The 21,202-nt window shown below is 42.4% G+C and overlaps 1 protein-coding gene across 1 annotated transcript; it reads right to left on the bottom strand.

Moving 5' to 3' along the window:
* Positions 1-5,513: 5,513 nt before the first annotated feature.
* Positions 5,514-10,006, bottom strand: pnrc1 (proline-rich nuclear receptor coactivator 1). The gene is made up of 2 exons (XM_088908919.1): positions 8,507-10,006; positions 5,514-7,295 (listed from the first exon to the last, which is right to left on the bottom strand). The coding sequence occupies exons 1-2, from the start codon at positions 9,002-9,004 to the stop codon at positions 6,822-6,824; spliced, it is 972 nt and encodes a 323-aa protein (XP_088765045.1). The 5' UTR covers positions 9,005-10,006; the 3' UTR covers positions 5,514-6,821.
* Between the last annotated feature and the right edge of the window lie 11,196 nt (positions 10,007-21,202).

Raw genomic sequence — 21,202 nt, 5'->3', positions numbered from 1 at the left:
ATATAGATGAGCTGTGAATTGATATGTAATATACGTAAATAATACGTAATACAGCACAGAAATGGCCCTGGTCAAAGTCACCAACGATCTTCTAATAGCTTCTGATTCTGGTTCTCTTTCTATACTCATCCTCCTTGATCTCAGTGCTGCTTTTGACACTGTTGACCATAACATTTTACTTTCTCGTCTTGAGACTGTGTTTGGAGTTTCTAACACTGCCCTCAAATGGTTCAAATCTTACCTCACTGATCGCTGCCACTTTGTCTCTCTTAATGGGTACAGGTCTGAAATTGGTCTTGTTAAGTCTGGTGTCCCTCAGGGCTCAATACTGGGCCCCTTGCTCTTCAGTATTTACATGTTTCCACTTGGTCAGCTTTTAAGATCACATGGCCTCAGCTTTCATTTTTACACTGACGATACTCAAATATACATCCATACTAAACCTGACACTGATGTGGCTGTCTCTATTCTATCTAATTGCATCACTGACATAAAAATTTGGATGACTCAAAACTTCCTTCATCTTAACTGCGATAAGACTGAAGTCATGCTTATTGGTACCCCCCATCAACTTCATAAGGCCAGTCCTGTAACCCTTTCTGTAGATGGCTCTGTACTTGAGCTTCAATCAAAATTGAAAAACCTTGGGGTTATATTCGATTCTGGCTTAACATTCGACCCACATGTGCAGCATACTGTCAAAACATATTTTTTTCACCTTAGAAATATCGCAAGACTACGCCCTATGCTATCATTAACTGTGGCTGGAAAGCTGATCAACTTTGTATTCTCTCGAATTGACTACTGTAATGCTCTACTCGCAGGGGTATCAAAATCTACTCTGAACAAACTGCAGTATGTCCAAAATTCAGCAGCCAGAATCCTGACCAGGTCTAGTGCAAGTGTTCACATTACTCCTGTCCTGGAGTCCTTGCACTGGCTTCCGGTCAAATTCCGTGTAGACTTTAAAATCCTCATGCTTACCTATAAGGCTCTGCATGGCTTGGCACCTCAGTACCTGTCTGAACTATTATCGCCCTACTCCCCACCTCGCAACCTCCACTCTTCAAATTCTGCTCTCCTTACTGTCCCCCAAGCCCGTCTACATTGTATGGGTGACAGGGCCTTCTCCTGTTCTGCCCCCAAGCTCTGGAGCTTTTTGCCCAAGGATATCAGAGAGTCACCTTCTCTAAACTCCTTCAAATCCAGACTCAAAACCCTCTTCTTCAGAAAAGCCTTTACTTAACTGGTTCCATTCTTCACCCCTCTGCTCTTCTTAGTACCACCATCCACTCCTTAGTACCACTCCTGTATTGTGTCTTATCTTGTGTATTCTCCTTATTTATTGTTATACTCTTCTTATTTATTGTTATTGTCATCCTGTTAAGTGCTTTGAGAAGCCACCTTTAAAGGCGCTATATAAAATAAAGTTTATTATAGTTTATTATTATTATATATAATTATTATTAAAAAAAACAATCGTTTTCTGTGTCTGTACATTCTATTCGTCTGAGATTTATTCTGTTTTTTTCCATGAAAGACCATTACCCACAAGGCACATATGACTGTACATATTCAGGACTTCTACAAAGTTCTCGAAAGCTTTGATGTTGTTTACAAGCCCCAGGAATAAACTCAGGACACGTTGTTTACAAACGCAGAAGGTTTTCACATTTGCCACTAGGGGGCGCGGTCTTCTTTTTACCGCGGTCTTGTTAGGGTGCTTTGAGAAGTAGTACTTGTACTACTTGTAGCAGCAGCATTAGCAGAAGCATTAGTAGTAGTAGTAATAGTAGTAGTAGTAGTAGTTGGAATTGTACCCAAAATCTACATTCAAGATTTGCTGTTTTCAACAGCAGGGGGCTTTCGGCATCTGTGAATCAAAATCCATCATCTGTGTTTATATACAACAGCCACATTGAACCGCGAACTGCGAGGCTGATCATTTCTCACCTTGCAAAGCGATGAATGCACAGTTATTACCGACAATAAAGACAAATAAAATTGTACTATTAAATGTTTCAGCTGGCTGTAGTAACCTTAATAACCTAAGAAAAGTAAAGAGAAGCTCTTTGTTTTAAATTACAGGAGAATTCACACGCTTCCACCCTGTTCCTCTAAACCGATTACGTCTTCATAAAAGTCCACAGCCTTGGCATTGATCACACAGCTTTAGGCGTCTTCACAGTCTGTCTCACTTTTCCCACTGTGGAAAGAAACTGATCCGCATTTCGCAGCAGGTGGGTTAAAAGGTCTGTCCGACCTTTCTGGATCATCAAAAGGCACTGATTAAGGACTGCTGTGAAACAGAGCAAGAAAATCTGCAAAGCAGTGAAAAGCAACACATCTGTTACCGGACTAGACATGCACGTATGCATAAATGTATTTATTTATATAATAGTTGGTATAATTATAGAGGTTGCACAATATATACACAACACATAATGTATAAGAACATTGTTAAGAGACGTTCTTTCAGGACCCTGTGCAGAGGACACAATCCGGAAGGGAGTGAACACACACTGGGGGGAGACGAGGAACTGGGGCAAATGTCCAGAGCCGGGTGATCAATCCAAGATGAACAAGACAAAGTTAAAAACCGGAGCGGGATCCGGCGAAGGGTCGGGGGGGGGGAAGAAAGGGGGAACGGAACCAGGCGCTCCAGGTCCCGGGTTCGGCTGGTCCAGGACACCTAGGAGGCGAACGCCACCCGAGCCGCGGACGTAGGGCGACTCGGTGATAGAGGAGCCTCCGGGCGTCCGTGTTCCAGAGCAGAGCCCGGAACAGAGTGAGCGTCGGGCTTTTAAAGGTGGGCTGGAACAGGGAGCAGGGGCACAAAATCAACTAAAAAGTGAAGGAGCCGGAGCGTCCTTAAGGGTGGGTGGGACTACAATCATGACACACACACTGTAGTGTGTAAGCAGCCCTTAATGTATGAATACATGTATTTTGCTCAACTATATTTCTACAGTTTACATGATATATAGCAGCAGTTTGGATTCTACCAGCACTGTTGTTGAACAGTACAGAAGTTACTGCTTTGTAGGATAAGACCTTAACTATAACCAACAGGCTATAACGATGTTAGAAATACAAGGCGTTGTTCTTACTTAGTTCTGACTACTTTGTAGCTGAGGTGCAGTCAACTGCTCTGATTCTTTGATAGCCAATATTCCTGTGTTGGTTTAGCTCATATTTAAATAGCAGGACCCTGCTTTCTGAAAATGAGATACAATGCCCTCCAATTTGTTGGAAGAAAAAAATAAGATGTACATATCAGTTATACAGGATGATATAAAACTGAATTTTTCTCATCTGGATTGCATATTATCGTATTTTCTAAAATGAAAAAAAAAATAAATCAAACTGAAAACCTTTGAGAAATTTAAAATGGTAAAAATGTCCTTCAGTCATAAGTACAAACGATTAATGAACTATCATGTTAGTGGCTATATCACCCTGCAACTCACACCTGCCAAACCACTGAAGCTCAGCAGGTGTGAGCCTGGTCAGTACCTGGATGGGAGACCTCCTGGGAAAAACTGAAGCTGCTGCTGGAAGAGGTGTTAGTGGGGGCCAATAGGGGGTGCTCACCCTGCGGTCTGTGTGGGTCCTAATACGCCAGTATAGTGATGGGGACACTGTACTGTACTGTAAAAAGGTCATGTCCTTTGAATGAGACCTAAATTGAGGTCCTGATTTGCTGTGCTCATTAAAAATCTGAGGCTGTTTCTCTAAAACAGTAGGGGTGTTGACTCATTCTGGTGGTGCTACACACTGGTAGTTGTGAAGGGGGTGGAGTGTCTGGAAAAACACTATATAAGTGTAAAGAATTAATTATTATGATCCTAAGTAACTGCATCTCACACACATTTGAACAGCACAGAGACACTGTGATATTGCTTTGTTTGCTCTGGCTACTCTATCCTTTTGCTAATTAGAAATTTGATCAACATTGCATTTTTTTTGTTTTTTGGAAGATGGTTGTGAATTTATAACTTGGCATAATAAGGCACCTTAGTGATAGTGACAGACATCCTGGCTGTTGCTCAAACAGCAGACAGAATAAATCTGAATTTAAATGTTTAATTTCAATGTGCTTTTAATGGTCAAACGGGGCCTGTCATGGAAATATACCTATCAAGGAAGCCACAAGAGAGAGCTCTCACCTGAGTAAGGTCTTTATTTCAATATTGCAATATTGGGAGCCCTGCTGTCTCTCTGCAGAGTGCATCAGAGACTCAGCTTGCTACAAGCAGTACAGGATTTTATAAGATGTTGCAATGTAAGGAAAAGTTCAGCACTTTGTCCCTTCTAATACTTCTCCTTTCCTTAGGACAAAACAGATGACATTCTTAAAAAAACGAAAGAAGCACCAATAGATTTTTTTCACAGCTTATCAGTTACCTTCGGCCAATCTAATGACCCAGACAGTACATACTGTTTTGATACACTGTCTTCTAAAAGTAACCTAGACGGTGCGTACTTTGTTGACGCACTGTCTTCTAAAAATCTGCACGTAGCACAGCAGTTACATCCTTGTTATATATTTTTCTAAAGCTCTCTACATTTTAAGAATCAATTTACTTATTAGATTTCCATTTCAGGCGTTTACATAATTTCAGTTGTAAAACACTGCTGGAGTGTCGAACGACAACTTCCAAGTTGATGAGCTGTTGAAGCTCTGGCTGGTCGTGACTAACGACAACACACTAGGCAGACTGATCTACTGCTCAGCTGTCAAGACCACGGTCACACACATATTGCATTCATTACAATCAGGCTCATTGTTTTACACTTTTCTTCTTTTGCTTAGGTTATTCCTTCTTGTATTTATTAAACATGCCAATAAAGGTCGACATGTAGTGTGCATCAGATGGATGTGTAACTAATAAAACCTCTGTACTTACCCAAAGGTTACTTGCCAGACACAACCTGCAGTGTCAAAAGCCAGTGTCTGCTTCTTATACAATTAAGGACTAGACCAGATGTGTCCACATGTCCTGGAGAGGAGGTGTGTCTGCTGGGTTTCATTCCAGATCAGCTCTAGACGAGTTAAACAAGCTAGAAACTAGCTGAACAAAACAGTTTGGGTTTTCCATCTCGACTATTCCCACTGCTTTGGCGACATGCGTGGAGCTCCGTATGCTGTTTGCAAATGATTTTCTACCTAAGAGCCACTGCATTCACCTCACGTTTCAAACTTTACGGTGTCACAGGATAGTGCATGTGATGGGCTGGGAACCAATCACATTGAGCCACGCGCCATCACAACACCACGTTTGTACATTCGGCCATGTGTATTTTACATTTAAAATACCCTGTAGCACAGAGAACTCTTCTAGAAATCATTCTCCATATTGTATACTCCTCGTTAGAGAAAGCAATGAGGACCTATACTTTTTTTTCCTTGCAGAGAACAAGATGCCTGACAGTTATAGGTTTATGTATGGACTTAACGAATTTAACCAAAACACATTCAAGGTAAAATTAAATGAAGGACAAAAAGGCTGTTGCGGGGGATGCCAAATATTTTAATTCAAATTTGAGAGCACACACACGTGTGTGACACACACTCAACAAATTGCAGATTAGTGGGCTCAAGCAGCAATGCTTTTTTTTATCGCATGATGCTGGAATAATAAAAATAAACTGTTGCAACACAAAGTCTGGAATTTTGATACTGTATATTACTTTCCATTTCTGCACCTTTTTAGATCCAAGAAATCAAAATAGCTGCCTGACTACATATGGCAGAGGTTCCCAGCTATGGACTAGAGTCCAGTAGGTCTTTCGTGTCTCTTTTTAAAACAAGTGCTTAAGGCTGTGGAAAAAGGTCCAATTAAATCTTAAAGTTGGATCAATTTAACACTTCTCCTAAATGAAGAGCTACCTACAGGAGACATTGAAACCCTGCTGGATTTCACATTTCAAAACTACGAGCTGGGAACCCCTAAAAAACGGCATGAGAGAACAAGCCTATTTTCAAATCAACCTATCTAATCACAAGAAAACATCTTTCCTTTGACAACTTCCATGATATTTTCTTTGGATCTTAACCCAAGAACTTACAGATGACATTATAAGATACAACAAAGACACATAAATAAATGTTCTTTCTTGAACTTCAGGTCAGTGCTGGTAATACCACCTCAAGAGCGATGCTTCTTTAACAGTCTAGCAGGCAGCTTTCCTTCTCTGAGGTCGCAATTCTTACATTATAAAACTTTCACATCTTCATTCCAGCTCTTGGACTTCACAAAGATGTGCCACTTGGATTGCAGAATCCTCCGCAGTGCATTCAATGAATAGCAGCCATTCAGGATGACGCAGTTTTAAGAACCACAGTTCATTCCATTTATGTTAGAAGCTAGGTGCCTCAGCACCTGTGTGGTTATCAGTCTTGTGCAAATTTGTAAGAATCTTTTCTTACCTTCATTGTGCCCCAATGGGTACTGCAGTCTTCAAATGTTTAGGTTTTTTTTGTTCAGTTTTTTTTTCTAGACAAAATAAAACCATTTAAAAAGTGCAACACCTCGGGGTGCTTAATACATTTTAAGTTTCAGTAACAAAACTATATTTTACTTTGGTTAAAATAACATGAAAAAAATATACACAAATATTACAGTATTTACATTTACACAAGTTCCTTAAACTGTACAAGGCCGCTGTTCTGCACAAGTATAAAATCTAAAACAGCCCAAAACTTCGGGACTTCCTGTTGCAACGATTTCCTATTCCAGTGCTCCTCCGAGTCGTGTTTTCAGTGCCAATTCCCAGAGGGGTACGACGTTTTTTTTCTTCTGCTTCCGAGTCTCCAGTCACGGCTCCGCCTGGACCTTCAGCAGAGTCTTCAGGTGAACGGTCATGAGCTCCCGGCTGGGGCCGCTGGCCTGGGGGCCCCTCTCCCCCACCCAATGGCTTGGCGGCTTGGGGAGCACGCTGGGGGAGGGCGGCTCGCTGAACTTGGCGCCGGCGTAGTTCTTCTCGCCATCCCTGAGGGGTTCTTCGGGGCTGGGCTCGGCCGCGCGGACTCCGGCGATCTTGTCGAAAACGTCACCCGAGTGTAGTGGTTTCTTCCCCTCTCCGCCGCACAGTTCCAGAGGAGGAGACTTGAGGCGGGAGCCGTTCTCATGCCCCTTCGCTGGGGAGACCTCGCCGAGCGTGCTGGGCTTGGCCCTCTGGCTGCTGCCATTCAGAGTCTGGGCTGGCTGCTCACATTTGTTCAGGTTATACACAGAGTGGCCGCTGGTAAAGGGGGCTCTGTCGGCTCTTCCTGTTTTTGACTTCAATACCTAAGGGGGTGGGGGCAAAAAAAAATAATAAATGCCTTTGGATCGCAACAACTTAAACACGCGTTTAAGGACGGCTCCTTAGAAAAATGTTTCTCCCATCTCACAGTACATCGGAGACATGACCTCGCTGTTTGAACTCTTTGTGTTGTCACTTTCAGTGGCAGTTTAAGAGGTTTTGATGTTCTATAGACAAGACTTTATTGATCCCGAAGGGAAATCGAGGTGTTACAGCAGGCCCAGCCCAAGACAAGCAAAAACAAGACATCAGAATAGACAAAAAATTAAAATACGTACAGTAATACACAATAAATATACAAGTGTTTGCAAAATATGCTCATAGTCACAGTAAAACAAAACGTGCATAGGTATATACAGATTGAGTGTCGAAAAAGTACAATAGTGCAACATGCTGTCCATGTTATCCGATACTTCAATCACAAACTACCGAAGTAGGTAACCGAAGAACATTCAGGAGTAATTTCCAACTTCATCCTGCTCCTGGGCAGGTTAAGCTTATATCGCAAGAAAAATAAATCCAGTAATGATGTTTAAACAATAAGGCGGTTATTAGGCTACGTCATCCGGTTTCGGGGTTACTATTACATAATAACCCGACCGCTTTGGCACAGCGCCACCAGAAAACTGTCGAGGATCCTTCATCAACCTCGGCTCAAACTGCACGTTCGCACCTGGCACAACCTAACCCACTGCCGCCTGCCCCCGCAGGCTCGCGGCTCCTCATCACTTATTCATATTGCCGAGGCCCGCCGCGCTGATTGGCTGAGCTGAGAACCGTCGTCATATTTTCCAGTGGTGGGTCAACCAAACTCGTTTGATTTCCGCCGAATTGGAACAGCGGGAGCGGGCAGCCAACCCAGCGCACCACATAATGGGCAATGTATACAAAACAAACGCTGGGGACCCACAGCGCTGAATAAGATGTCGTCACTTCAACGACCACAATATTTACGGATGGATGCGTTACTAAACTATTCTAAACAAAAAAAAAACTTGAAATCTTCACTTCCGTTATTAGTATACATCAAGCGAATTACATTAGGCAGCAAAACAAGCTGTTGTTTTTTCCCCCCTTTGACACCGATGACACGGTTCCTGGGACCCTCTACAACAGTTATATCGCCACCCGTTGTTCTCGTCTTTATCACGCACCCGGTGATGTTTCACAAACGAGAACTTAATCGACATCTTACCTCCTTTTTGGCCCCTTGCTTGAGGTGGTGGAGTGTAATTGCAGTGGCAGCCTGCGCTCGGTTGGCTGCCGCCTCAGTCTTTTTGATGCCAGCCCCGGGGCTGCTGCTGTTGTTGTTGATGTCTGTGAAGCGTGTGGTGCCATTTCGGAGCAGAGCCGGGTGTTTCTGGCCCTGCTGCTGCTGCTGCTGCTGCTGCTGGTGGTGGTGGTGGAGGAGGTGGTAATGGTGTCGGTTCTGCAAGCCCGTGGAGGCTGAGCGCACTCGCCTCCCTCCTTTCTTCAGCAGCGCCTGTCTTTTGTTCAGGTTCGACCCGACGGGGTGGACGGGGGTGGGCTTGCTGTTCTCGATGTTATCGAGTTTAGACTCGATGCGGTGGCTGAGAGTTTCCCCGAGCATGATCTGAAAGTCGCACGAAGGAGGATACATCGGCTTCCTGGAGCGGTAAAAAAAAAAAACTTTCCTTTCAAAACAGCTCCGACTCCTCGTGAATGAGCCCATATACTTGCTCCGCACGGCCGTTTCCTCACTCTTTGTTGAGTCCAACCTGCTCGCTTGCTAAACAAGTCAAGTAAAGCTGTACGTGGAGCCTCGGCCTTTGTTTATGTTCCGATTCCGAAAATCTTTTCTTTCCGAAAATTTTTTTTTCTCTTGCCAAAAAGTCCCCTTTAAAGAGATGGCGCAGGATAAAGAGTAAACGAAAATGGCGGAGCAGGAAGATTCACTTCCTTATTGTAAACAAAAAATCCGAAAACACGCCAACGACTCCGCGCAAAGAAAAACAAGATTAAAAAGCAAACGAGTGCTACTTTCGCCGATCTACCCTTTTGAGTGGATTTTAACATCTGTATTCTGAAACCTGAAAACTTAATGCGCTACGTTTCGTAAACAACGTCAAGACTACGACGCAAATTTGAGTTAGATGCGTTAGGTCGAGCTGCTCGGTGTCGATCAAGACGCTGCGCTTTGTCTAAAATGTTCTCAGAAATTCAAACTTTATGCTTTTCAAGGCCGTCTCCCACTCTGTTGCTTAATGATTTTACCAACACAAACCCTGTCCGCACCTCCTCTATAAAACCAACACAATGCAGGCTAAAACAAACACGGGAACGCCTCGAAGTATTAACTACAACAGCTACGCCAATCGCCCTTTTCTATTCCTGCCACTGGGGCCTCCTTTTTAAGAGACGTCACACACACAGCGTCTCAATCTCATTTGCTCTTTGGACCAGGGACTTTCCGAAACTGGGAGTTCTGAGGAAGTTATTAAAACTTCGGCCGGTTGCCTTACGTAGTGGAAACTGCTTAATGATGCAATGTACAGTAATTCAGCGTGACGCGCTGCAAAGGAATTTACATTTGCGAGTGTAAAATCTTTATATACAAGTATGTAATGTACTGTATATACAGTATGTTTAATTAATTTTTTTATCTATATCAGCGATGTGAAGCCCTGTAATCTGGTCATTTGTAACCGACTTAATTAAATTAAAATTCAATGAAAACGTGGATTTTGTCTGATAACTGTTCTTTGGTAACGCTCTATAAAACATTTATAAATCTCATTTTCATAATATGAAATACTGTACAGAAAATATTTAGCTCATTTGGTGTTGTAGCTTAACACTTATTGTGCATATACAATTTATCACTCGCTAATACAGGCTAAACTGTATTAGCGAAACAAGTTCAGTTGTTTAGTGAGCTACAAAAAGTACGGACATCCCTACGTTTATACAGTATATATGTGGTATTCCTTATCAACTTTATCAATTCCTTTTTATTTAGGTCAATTGTATTGGAAAGTTTTATATGATGTAATTTACAGACTTTTACAGGAATATTTCAAGAGAATATCCTTGTATGTCGTCTACTTTGATTATACCTGTAAATACTACTGCTAGTGATGCTTCCCAATCTACTCCTAATACTAATAATCAGGGTTAGTAGTACAGTATTTTACCCTAAAACCTTTTGATTTAAATCTAGCTTATAAGAGCAGGATCTGGCCACTGCTTGAGGTGAAACCGTGCTGTACTGTAACCCAGGGATTATATGAGTACTGACATAATATATATGTAAATAATTACTGTAATTTAAATATTTAGTATAATTAAAAGACAATCAGAGTAATTTAATCAAATAATTATTTAACTGATGTGGTTAACCAAAGCATCTTCCATTTGTATCATTTTATACAGCTCGGCTTTCTACCACAGCAGTCTGAGCGAACAGCGAAGAGTGAACAGCGAACCCATAGCCTTTCAGCTCAATTACACAGATCCAACTACTACAAAGTGAATTTGAAGAGAAAAAAATAGTCAAAATAGCCATAAAAATACTAGAATAAAGGAATTATTACAACACAGAGAATAAAGAGCAGAAGAGGTGAGAGTCATTCCTGGAATTTCTTTGTGCAGTCATGTTCTTCTTTTTTGTTTCATGCAGGAAGAAAGAAAGTTGCATTTAAATGGGGGTATTTCCCAATGTGCATTTAAATTGATCAAGAACCGTCCATAATCCTCTACCGTGAATTCACTTCATCCTCATGGAAAAGGAGTTTCCAATAATAAAATGAAACCAAGGGCTCTTGAATGTACAATGGTTGTATTTGTAATGTTTTTTTTTTCATTTTCCTTCCTGTCCACACTGAACAATTGAACAATAGATTCACAAACCAAATAATCGTGTATAACTCATAGAAAAACCCACTAATTGGATTAGCCAGGGCATAGGACAAAAGAGTTCAGCTATTCAGTTTTAATGCTCATATGCTGCATTCAAAAAGAGTGTCCTGCAAAATACTTTGCCTCCTCTCGTGTTCGTGTCCTGCGAAATTATTCACTTCTTTTCCAATTATGTCCTATTTTACTGAAATGCAAGCACTGTTTCAATCAAAACGAAAGAAATGAAATGTGAACAAAAACTGAAAGGAAAAACTATAATGTTTTGGGTTTTCACCCCTTTGCTATGGCAAACAGAAATTAGTTCAGCTGTACAAAAATTACTTTAACACGTTATGCAATTAGTTGCTTGGCCCCTGTTTACAATAATCTCGTTCATCTGATTTCGGAATAAATACGCTTCAAAGTATTCAATTTCTTTAAAGCAGATATGGGTAGAACAAGAACTAGTGTATTTTTATGTGTTCAGAAGGCATTTGATAAAGTTCTACAGAAAAATATTTCTCAAATTGCAAGTGGTGGATAATCAAGGTAAAGTGCCTTTGAATTGAGAATTGGTTAATGCATATAAAACAGAAAGCAAAGGTGTGTTAAAACTGGGGAGTCGTAGGTGGTGGTATACCACACAGGAGCTATATGAAAACCACTACTCTTATTAATTTATATCAAAAATCTAGATTGTGGTAAAGTAAGTTAAGTTCAGAAGTTATACTAGAGCTGGAAGATTAACGAAAATTAAGACTAAGAAATCACATGGTGAAGCAGGGAATACAATAAGGTGAACTTATTCAGTAATCAAAATACTAGGGACTATTTCCAACTCAACAACACAAAGCAGAGCACTCAGAGGGAGTATATTTTACTGAGAACAGGAGGCATTTCTTCACACAAAGCGTTGACTGCCTATGGGTAGTGGACAGCAAATGCAAACAATGTAAACACACATAATAGGGCATTGTGTGGCACATATGGACCACAGCACAGAGTCTACGGGTATCTGGAATTCTGCAGGAGGGATGTGGCAACTCATCTCAACTATCAGACAACGAATGCCTGGTTAATGGATGTAGAAAGCAAGCAGGTACTTCAGAATATCTCATAAACACCTCAGTGGGTTCAGGGCTGGTAACTGAGAAGGCCAGTCCAGTATCCATATGGATAACTGTCATGTGCGAACCACTGGGTGACCACAGAAGCTCTGTGGAGAGGAGCTGCATCATCCAGGAACAACCCTGCCGGCAGGAGAGAAATGGGTTGAAGATGGTCACCCAAACCCATTAAGAAGCTGTGGGCATTGACTGAGTGAATGAGGAATGAGTCTGCCCAAATACCAAGAAACGAACCCCTGCAATCCCACAGAACCACCAGAACCCTTCACAGCTGGGACCAGGCACTCTCAGCAATAGAGTTCAAGTCAGCACTCATCCACGTACTGAGAAAGCGGTGAAAGACGAATCATCTGATCACATGCCTGCATGACTGCATGCAGTGCGCTCTTTACACCAGTGGACTTGCAAACATGCACTGTCAGGTGCAACAAGCACTGTGTGCATTGCAGCCCGATGATGTCCTGCTCTGTGGAGCCATCACCAGCCCATTTAATTGAAGTTTGATCTCCAGTTGCTCAACTGTTTTGCCCTGAGCTTCAAACGAATGCACGTATATCACAATCCTGGAGTAGGGCCCTCCCGTTCCACTGTTCCACCCAGCTTTCCCACAGAAGTTCATGTTGACATCACCTCCAACACAGTTGGAAACCTCAGCACATTGAGCCATCTGGTCCCTGCAGCTCTTACCAAACACGTCCCAACAAGCACTTGATGCTTCAATCTGCTTGATGTCCCTCCTTTACCCAGATGTTTCCATTTTTTGCCAGGTGCCTGCAGCCAAAGCTGAAGTCCCCTCAGCTGCCCAGTAGACACTACCCTACAGAGTTCTAAGTGCTAGAGACATTCTGTCAGCTAGCACACAGAGAATAGTTTCAGAACATTGCCAGCAACAATCGGCATCAATTATACCACTACTGAATATCAGGCACGCTATTATGCAAATAGTCCTTTCAGTTCTATTTTGTCATCCTCTTGTAGGGTACTACTTCCCTGCTACAATATTAACTAATGTCGTAAAGCAGTGTGAATCCCAATGCTTTTTCAGGTTTAATGTAAACTGCTTTATGGAGTATCTTCAAGATCTAACTGCCCTTCAAATTAGGTCTTTGGACGATCCAAAGTGTTGCGTTATGCAGTAGTATTTGGGTGTATGAAAGACCACCATTTGTGTGGTCCACTGTAGTCTGTTATTGAGGTACATTGTTTTTCAGACAAATACTATATTAATAGATGTATATTGTAGCCCTTTTAAAGTGCTTGTGTGTGTTCAAAATAAGTGCATTTATTAGCATGGCCAGTGTCAGCTATCATTAGCCATGTTTGATTTTTAAAAAAAAGAGGACTTCTAATAAAAAAGACCATGGAACAAATTGATCTGTAATTCAAACCGTGTAATACTGAGACACATTTGATATAGAATGGTTTATGATCTCGTTCTAATGTTAGACTGTTCTCCCTGTGGAATTCCCAAGGCTCTGACTAGTGGAAGGCCAAATTAGGACACTGCTGCCAATGCTCAGCGATTTGAATTAATTGAATCATTGAATTAATTAGCAAAAGATCAACCTTCACTTTCAAAAGGGGATGAAATTACTGAATGTGCCAAGGCACCATTTAAAAATGAAAAGACAGCAGAAAAAATAGATTCAACAAAAAACAACACTAATCATATATATATATAATATTTCTCCCGGATGAAACATCCTTCTAGGTATTTACCAATTGATTTATGCCAGAGTGTAAAAGTCATTGTGCTGACTCTGTCACTGAGGCACACCAGCCCCTGTCAGTTCAGGTAGCAGCCTGTCCTTGCTTGTTGTTGCCAACAGGCCACGTTCTCCTCTCTGTCATGAGTGACCCGCTGAGGAAACGGGAAGATGGACCCTATGAGGTACCTAAGGGGCTAGACGAGAGGCGAAGTCCGAGTCGAGTTCCGAGGTTCATAGGAAAAGGTAGCAGAGTAGGTTTCCAATCCAGAACAGGGCAAGGCTGAAGTCGTGGTCAAAAAGGCAGTTCCGTGATCAAAAGGCGAAGGCTTCCAAATCCGAAGAGGGGCAAGACAGTAGACTTAGGCGAAGGTGAGCTCCGTGGTAGGTAACAAAGAGTGAGAAGTGAACAGAATCTAAGGCAAGGTAGGTGCACAAAAGAACAACCAATACCAGGCCAAGACAGAGGGTTCAGAAGGGTTCAAGTACTGTGCGAGGAAGAAGGTGTGTTGATTGAGGAAGTGTCGGGGTTGGCTGATTTGCAGGGGTGGTGTCGTTTGGCAGAAGTGCTCAGGGCTGGAGTGTAATTAGTGCGGGTGCGTTTCCATGTGAGAATGTGGTGAGCAGAGGGCGTGACACTCTCTTTGGCGTGGGATCATCAACACCCGGGTGTCTTCTGGGAGCTACCAAACACTGCCATCTTGCACCAAGGTGATGCAATCTCCTACCTGCTTCTCACCCTGCCCTGGATCTCACAGCGCCCCCTGGGGTCTGGGAGGGTGTCTACGCCCTCCTCGCCGCCGCGGGAGCAGCTGGACTCTGATGGCTCTTCTGCGTCCCTCAGCCTGTGTCTGGGACAGATCACCCTGGCATTCCTTCTGCTTTCCTGACACTGGTGCTGGTGTGGAATCAGCAAAATGAGAGGCAGTGTCCTTGCTGTTAAGTTTTTTTATTCATCCAGGAAGAACCAAGCCCCTCCCAGACTGTACCTTAGACTACCGAACATGACAAGCACATCCCTTGCATCCCCTAAGCCTGTCCAGGATCTCTCACTCGATACACAGAGTCTCAGGCAGTATGTTAATAATAATTTCTCTCCTGGACACTCCACTCAAAGTGTAGACCACCACCAGTGTGCAGCCCCACCTGAATGATGCAATAGCAGCCGTAGTGCACCAGTACTCTCACCACACATCAGCTATCATTGAAGAGGAGAGCAGAGTGATGAAGCCAGTTCAGAGATGGGGATTATTAGGAGGCCATGATTGATAAACACCAGGGGGAAATCTGGCCAGGACACCAAGGTAACACTCCTATTCTTTTCAAGAAGCACCCTGGGATTTGTAATGAACACAGAGAGTCAGGACCTCGGTTTTAGGTCTCATTCAAAGGACTTTTTACAGTATAGTGTCCCCGTCACTTTACTGGGGCATTAGGACCCACACAGACCACAGGGTGAGCGCCCCCTGCTGGCCCCTCTAACACCTCTTCCAGCAGCAGCCTTAGCTTCCCCAGGAGGTCTTCCATCCAGGTACTGACCAGGCTCACACCTGCTGAGCTTCAGTGGGCTGCCAGTTGTGAGTTGCAGGGTGATGCGGCTGCTGACAATGATAGTATGTTATGTTAGCATGCAGAGCAGCAGCGGAGCTTTATACTGTATTGTGTATTGCATATCATCAATATAATTAGACAAGAACATTGAACAGGGTGGCATGGTAGCACAGTGGTTAGCAGTGCTGGGGCCCTGGGGTGCTCTCTGCGTGGAGCTTGTATGTTCTCCCCTTGTTCGCGTGGGTTTCCTCTGGCAGTTTCCTCCCACAGCTCAAAGACATGCTGGTAGGTTAATTGGCTTCTGGGCAAATTGGCTCTGGCATGAGTGTGCGTTCGTGCCTCTGTGTGTGCTCTGCGATGGACTGGTGACCCGTCCAGGGTGTATCCTGTCTTGCCCAGGATAGGCTCCGTCTCCCCCGAGACCCTGAGTTTAATAAGTGGATAGAAAATAGATCCCCGAATGAAAGAATTTTGAAAAGGTTACTACAGCCTGGGCTTCCACCAATGCCTACTGTATGTGTTTATCAGACCTGTTATATGTCCACTGCAACCCTGCTTTTCACAGGGGCCAGTATCAACCCAATAAAATCAAATGAAAACCTTTTTTTCTTTAACCGTCTTTGATATTTTTCTGTCTTTTAAGTAAATAAGCATTTTTTTCTTACTGTATGTACAGTAGCATGGCTGTGGATGAGATTATTGTATTACTGTTGTTGTTTCGTAATTGAGAACAGTAAAAAAAACAGTGCTTCGGTGACATTAACGATAAACAAAACAAATCTGCTAGGGCTATGACTGTTTATAGAGCTGCTGAAGAAAACACCGGGAGTGATTGCATTCATTCTGGGGTCGGGTTCGGGTTCAACACTTCACCTAACAGCCCACACTAATGTCAGCAGATTCTCGATACAGTTTGTGGCTTCGTCTGTTTTCCTCTTGTCGTCTTTTTGTTTCCGACTCCAAGACGTTTCTTGCGTTTCACAACCTGTACAGCGCTGACGTGGCCAGTCACCTGTGCTCAGTGCGCTCAAATGTTTCCTTTGTTTTACAGTTGCAATTTGCATTTCTTAGAAAAAAATCCGGTTTTGCATTTTATTTTAAAAAATACAGTATTTTTAAAGCCGTTGCCACAGCATATTCCCTTTAATCAGCACCATCACAACAACTGGACGGTTTAATTTGTACAATTTTATTTTCACTAGTTGATAGAAACTTGGCCTTGATTCTCCGTTTCCCGGACCGCTTCTTATCCTCGATTTTATTATTGTATTTAGTGGTTTTATGAAAAAGGTCAGTAATGGCGAGTTAAAGGCGCTATCTGGGAATACGATCTGTTGTAGTTACTCGATTTGGGTATTAACACGCAGGCGACAAGCACAAGACGAGACATTTGCATCCAGTTTGTATTTTAATTTTAAAATTTTAATGTGAACCAATGCCGATACACAGATACTGGTCTGCTTTCCAAGTAGACATTTGTATTCAACGCACTAGAGACGCATCCCCAGAAAGGTGGCAAAGCATTTAAGCAGGGTTTTCAGGCTGGATTGGATTAGACTCGGAAATATGCCAGGCAACAGCTCTCTAGCCCGTGTTGCTGGGGGAAAGTTTCATCACATGACTTTGAATTTTACCTTTTGATTGGTTAGATAAAAAAAAAAGATGCAAGTTTTCATTTTTTACTTAACTAAAGAAAGTAGAGAAACGATTGTGATCAGCTGATCGCTGCAGTATGTAGGTCGGGCTGAGACTGATTTCTGATACCGGGTTATTATATTTAGATACATACAGTAAAGAAACAGAAACACCTTAATTTTGGAGGAATGCTTCTTCTTCTTATTGTTGTTGTTGTTTTTAGATTTATATTTAAGAACCCATAGCACTATTATAAATAATAAATATAAGTAATCCTTATGCTGTACATATACAGCGTTTAACCTGGACACTTCACTAGTTCAAAGAGCTTTACAGGTAATGGGGACCCCTCTTCACTACCACCAACGCGCAGCCCCCAACTGATAGAATAATCATAAAATGATTTCTTTAAATGTACTCAACACTTACAAAAGTTACAAGTTACAAAAGTAACATTATGATCATTCTTTTTGAATTCTTGTAAAGTCTCTTGTAAATTCTTGTAAAGTAATTACAACTCAGGGTAATTAGACTGGACAGAAGCTCACAATTTTGTGGAGACAACCAAATGTTTTGACACCTTTTGAGGTGAGGGTTAGCACTTGTGCTCAACACGGTTTAAAGCAGAGATCAAAGCAAGGAAGATTAATGAGGAAAAGTCACAGAGAAAACAAGGGAAATGAAGAGTTCATGTAATACAAACAGTACTGCAGTTTGGAGCTCTCATTAACAAACAGAAACCTGTCAAGTATCTGGTACTGGAAGGACCCAGATAAAATTTAGGAGAAGGGGCTGTATTTTTCAGATTTGTGGCAAACCATCAGTCTTGTAGACAGTTGCTTTCTTTAACATCAGTCTAGTGAGAGAGCTTTACTCTAGGGAATTTTTCATTTTATTAAAACTGTCTCGCTTTCTGGTTTACTAACACTTGGAATTTCCCAAAAATAAACATTTAAGATCACCCAGACTTGGGAGGAGTGGCTAGTCACTACAGAACTCCAGCTGCGGTCAGTGTTGGCACCCTGTCAACACTGTGTTTTACAGATCAAGTCCTGGGAGCCCACTGGCTTTTCCTCCTGTAAATAATAATAATTCCTTACACTTTTCTGGACACCCCACTCAAAACACTTTACAGGTAATAGGGACTCTCCTCCACCATTGTGAAGCCCCACCTGGATGATGCAACGGCAGCCATAGGGCTCCAGAACACTCCTCACACACCAGCTCTCAGTGTAGAAGAGAGCAGAGTGATGAAGTCAGTTCAGAGATGGGGATTATTAGGTAAAGGCCAGTAGATAATTTGGCCAGGACGCCAGGGTAACTACTCCCTACTCTTTGCAAGAGACACGCTGGGATGTTTAATGACCACAGAGAGCCAGAACCTTGGTTTTATGTCTCCTTCAAAGGACAGCGCCCTTCTTACAGTATAGTGTCCCTATCACTATACTGGGGCATTAGGACCCACACAGACTGCAGGGTGAGCGCCCCCTGCTGGCCCCACTAACACCTCTTCCAGCACCAATATTATTTTTCCTAGGTGTCTCCCATCCAGGTACTGACCAGGCTCACACCTGCTGAGCTTCAGTGGGCTGACAGTGGTGAGCTGCAGGGTTGTATGGCTGCTGGCAAACTCATGCTGACCTGACAATATTCCAGCAGGAGAGTGAATGTCTTCATCTTGCTCATGTACCAATGGCTTTCTTGCGAGATGAGTAGATGTGTAGATGTGTAGATACCCTACTTGTGAGACCTGAGTCCCATTGAACATCTGAGGGATGAACTGGGACAATGTGTGGGACTATGGGCTCAGAAGCCAATGAAAAGGCACATATTTATCAAGGCACTACTACAAAAATGGCTACAATCCCACAAGACAGCATCTGTGAGCTCCTGCAGCTATAGCTACCTACAACTTCTATTGCTTCCATTGGTCACAGATGCTACTAGCCTGTGGATTTCACTGTGTAATCCCTATCAATCTGACCAGTTGATGGCAAATGTTAATGAGCATAATGAATCTTGCTATGTCATGTCTGCTCACTAAAATGTCTGTACCTGCTGCAAAATACATTTGGACATTTTACTCATAATTTCTTTAGTAATGCCTTGCAGTTATCATGGAAACAGAGACATTTTAAAAAAATGTCATGTGTGCCTTTTCGAAGGGACAGACAGGGCACAAGGCATTCTTATTTCTGTTACAACTCATCACTACAAGTTTTAGTTCTATACCAATGTTCCTGTAAATCTGCTATCCGTGATAATACACATGTGTCTAGTTTCCTCTTCTGTTCTGTATGTTGTACACCGCTGCCACTGTCCCAGGGTCAAACTATAGATAATAAATGGGTGTATCCTGCACTCATAGACATGACAACTGCACACCATGAATCCATAATAAAAGATTCCCAATTTCCCAAAGGCTGTTCAGTACCACTTGACATACACAGCCCATAGTTACTGGCCATGCTAGATGCCTGTCAGATATTGGAACAAGTAACAGGTTTATTCCATGCTGAAAAGAGAAGAGAGAAAACACATTTTTCTCTCTCTCGTGTTCTCTCTCTTCTCTCTTCAGCTTGGAATAAAACTATTACTTGTTCCATTGCAGACTACAGTACGCATGCTGACGCAGCCGCCCACCTGGACCACTTCAGCCTGTCAGATATTTACATATTTGCTCAATCAGGGCTAAGAGTGGGTTAATGTAATAACCCCAGTTTTTACTCTGTGCCAGGAATGCTCGAGTCTTGCTGTGTTGGCCCTGGCATTGGAGTGCCTGAAGACACGATGACATTGACTGGCACCACTTAAGCACCTCAGGAGGTCATCAGTGTAGTAGCAGCCCTGCGCTGTGACACACTTGACTTGGCTCAATAGTTCAAAACCCGATGATCTCCACTGTCATACAAGATAACCAATATCACTGTTTGTCCACCAGCAGATACACAGCAAGCCAACCGAGGACCAATTTCACATAAAAGAGGTTTGCTGCAGCTTTGAAAATGCAAGTTGTTTCCATAATTACAAAATACCCCTAAAGATGAACAAACTTATTGTGAATCTAACTTTCAACTCTTAGGTTATATCATGGTATTTTAGTGTTGTTTGATTGCATTATTGTCATACTCTATACTCTGTATTTTTATGGGATCGTGATGTACAAGACAAATTCCCTGTAGGGGCAATAAAGGATAATTCAATTAATTCAATCCTACTGCAATTGAACAAATATCGGCTCGTTATTGTTCTGCAGTCTGGAAAAAATGTCGTAACAAGAATGGCACTGCAGAAGGAGTTATAAACAGACAACACCGTCTGCAGTTCAGATCCATGCACGGTTAAAATAATTACGGTACGCTATCCAGCCGTCCCAAGTGCTGCTGCAGCGTTTTTTTTTATCACAAACCCTTGCAAAAATGAAGCTGGTCAATTCAGGGTAAAGCATGTTTCGTTTTGCTTTACTTTATACGAGGACTTAACGATCCCACCTTAGAAAATGACTGACTTGTGTATAATATTTGGGACGACCAGGGTAGTGGTTAAAGAAAATTAGATGTCTGCTTTAGCTCTATACTTTTGAAGTCCAAGCTGTGTTTGTGAACTGTAGACTTTACAACCAGCAAGGAAACCAGGAAAACCATTTGGCCACTCTGCTATCACACTCTATACCAAGCTACAAACTGGGCGCTCTTTGAGTTGAATTCAAAACAATACATTATTTCCCTATTTCCCTTCTCCCAATTAAGATAGCTTGACTCTACAAAATGCGCAGCTAAAATGAAACTTGAATCGCTTAAAAAACTGTTACAACACTTTAGAAACCTTAAATGTGCTGTACTGTGATAATAAGTGCAGAAAAAAACAATTCAATTTCAAGAGTTGGCAAATATTTTATAAATATTAGACCAAGCTGTATATCACAAGTCCACCACGACGTGTAGCAGTGAAGTGCCAAACAGCGACAGCTCTTTTTCGAGCCGAAGGTACCATCTAGCGCTGCTTCTCGGTCAC

The sequence above is a fragment of the Atractosteus spatula genome, chromosome 2 (assembly GCF_055471065.1).
Source record: "Atractosteus spatula isolate fAtrSpa1 chromosome 2, fAtrSpa1.hap1, whole genome shotgun sequence".
Lineage (NCBI taxonomy): Eukaryota > Metazoa > Chordata > Actinopteri > Semionotiformes > Lepisosteidae > Atractosteus > Atractosteus spatula.
Note: the sequence above shows the minus strand (reverse complement) of the source record. Positions and strands in the feature narration are given on the sequence as shown.

Excerpts from the sequence above, each read along its gene's own strand:
- pnrc1 (XM_088908919.1), bottom strand. The coding sequence starts at position 9,004 with ATGGGCTCATTCACGAGGAGTCGGAGCTGTTTTGAAAGGAAAGTTTTT. Across the intron at positions 7,296-8,506 it reads AGCAAGGGGCCAAAAAGGAG|GTATTGAAGTCAAAAACAGG; the intron begins GTAAGATGTCGA and ends CCACCCCCTTAG.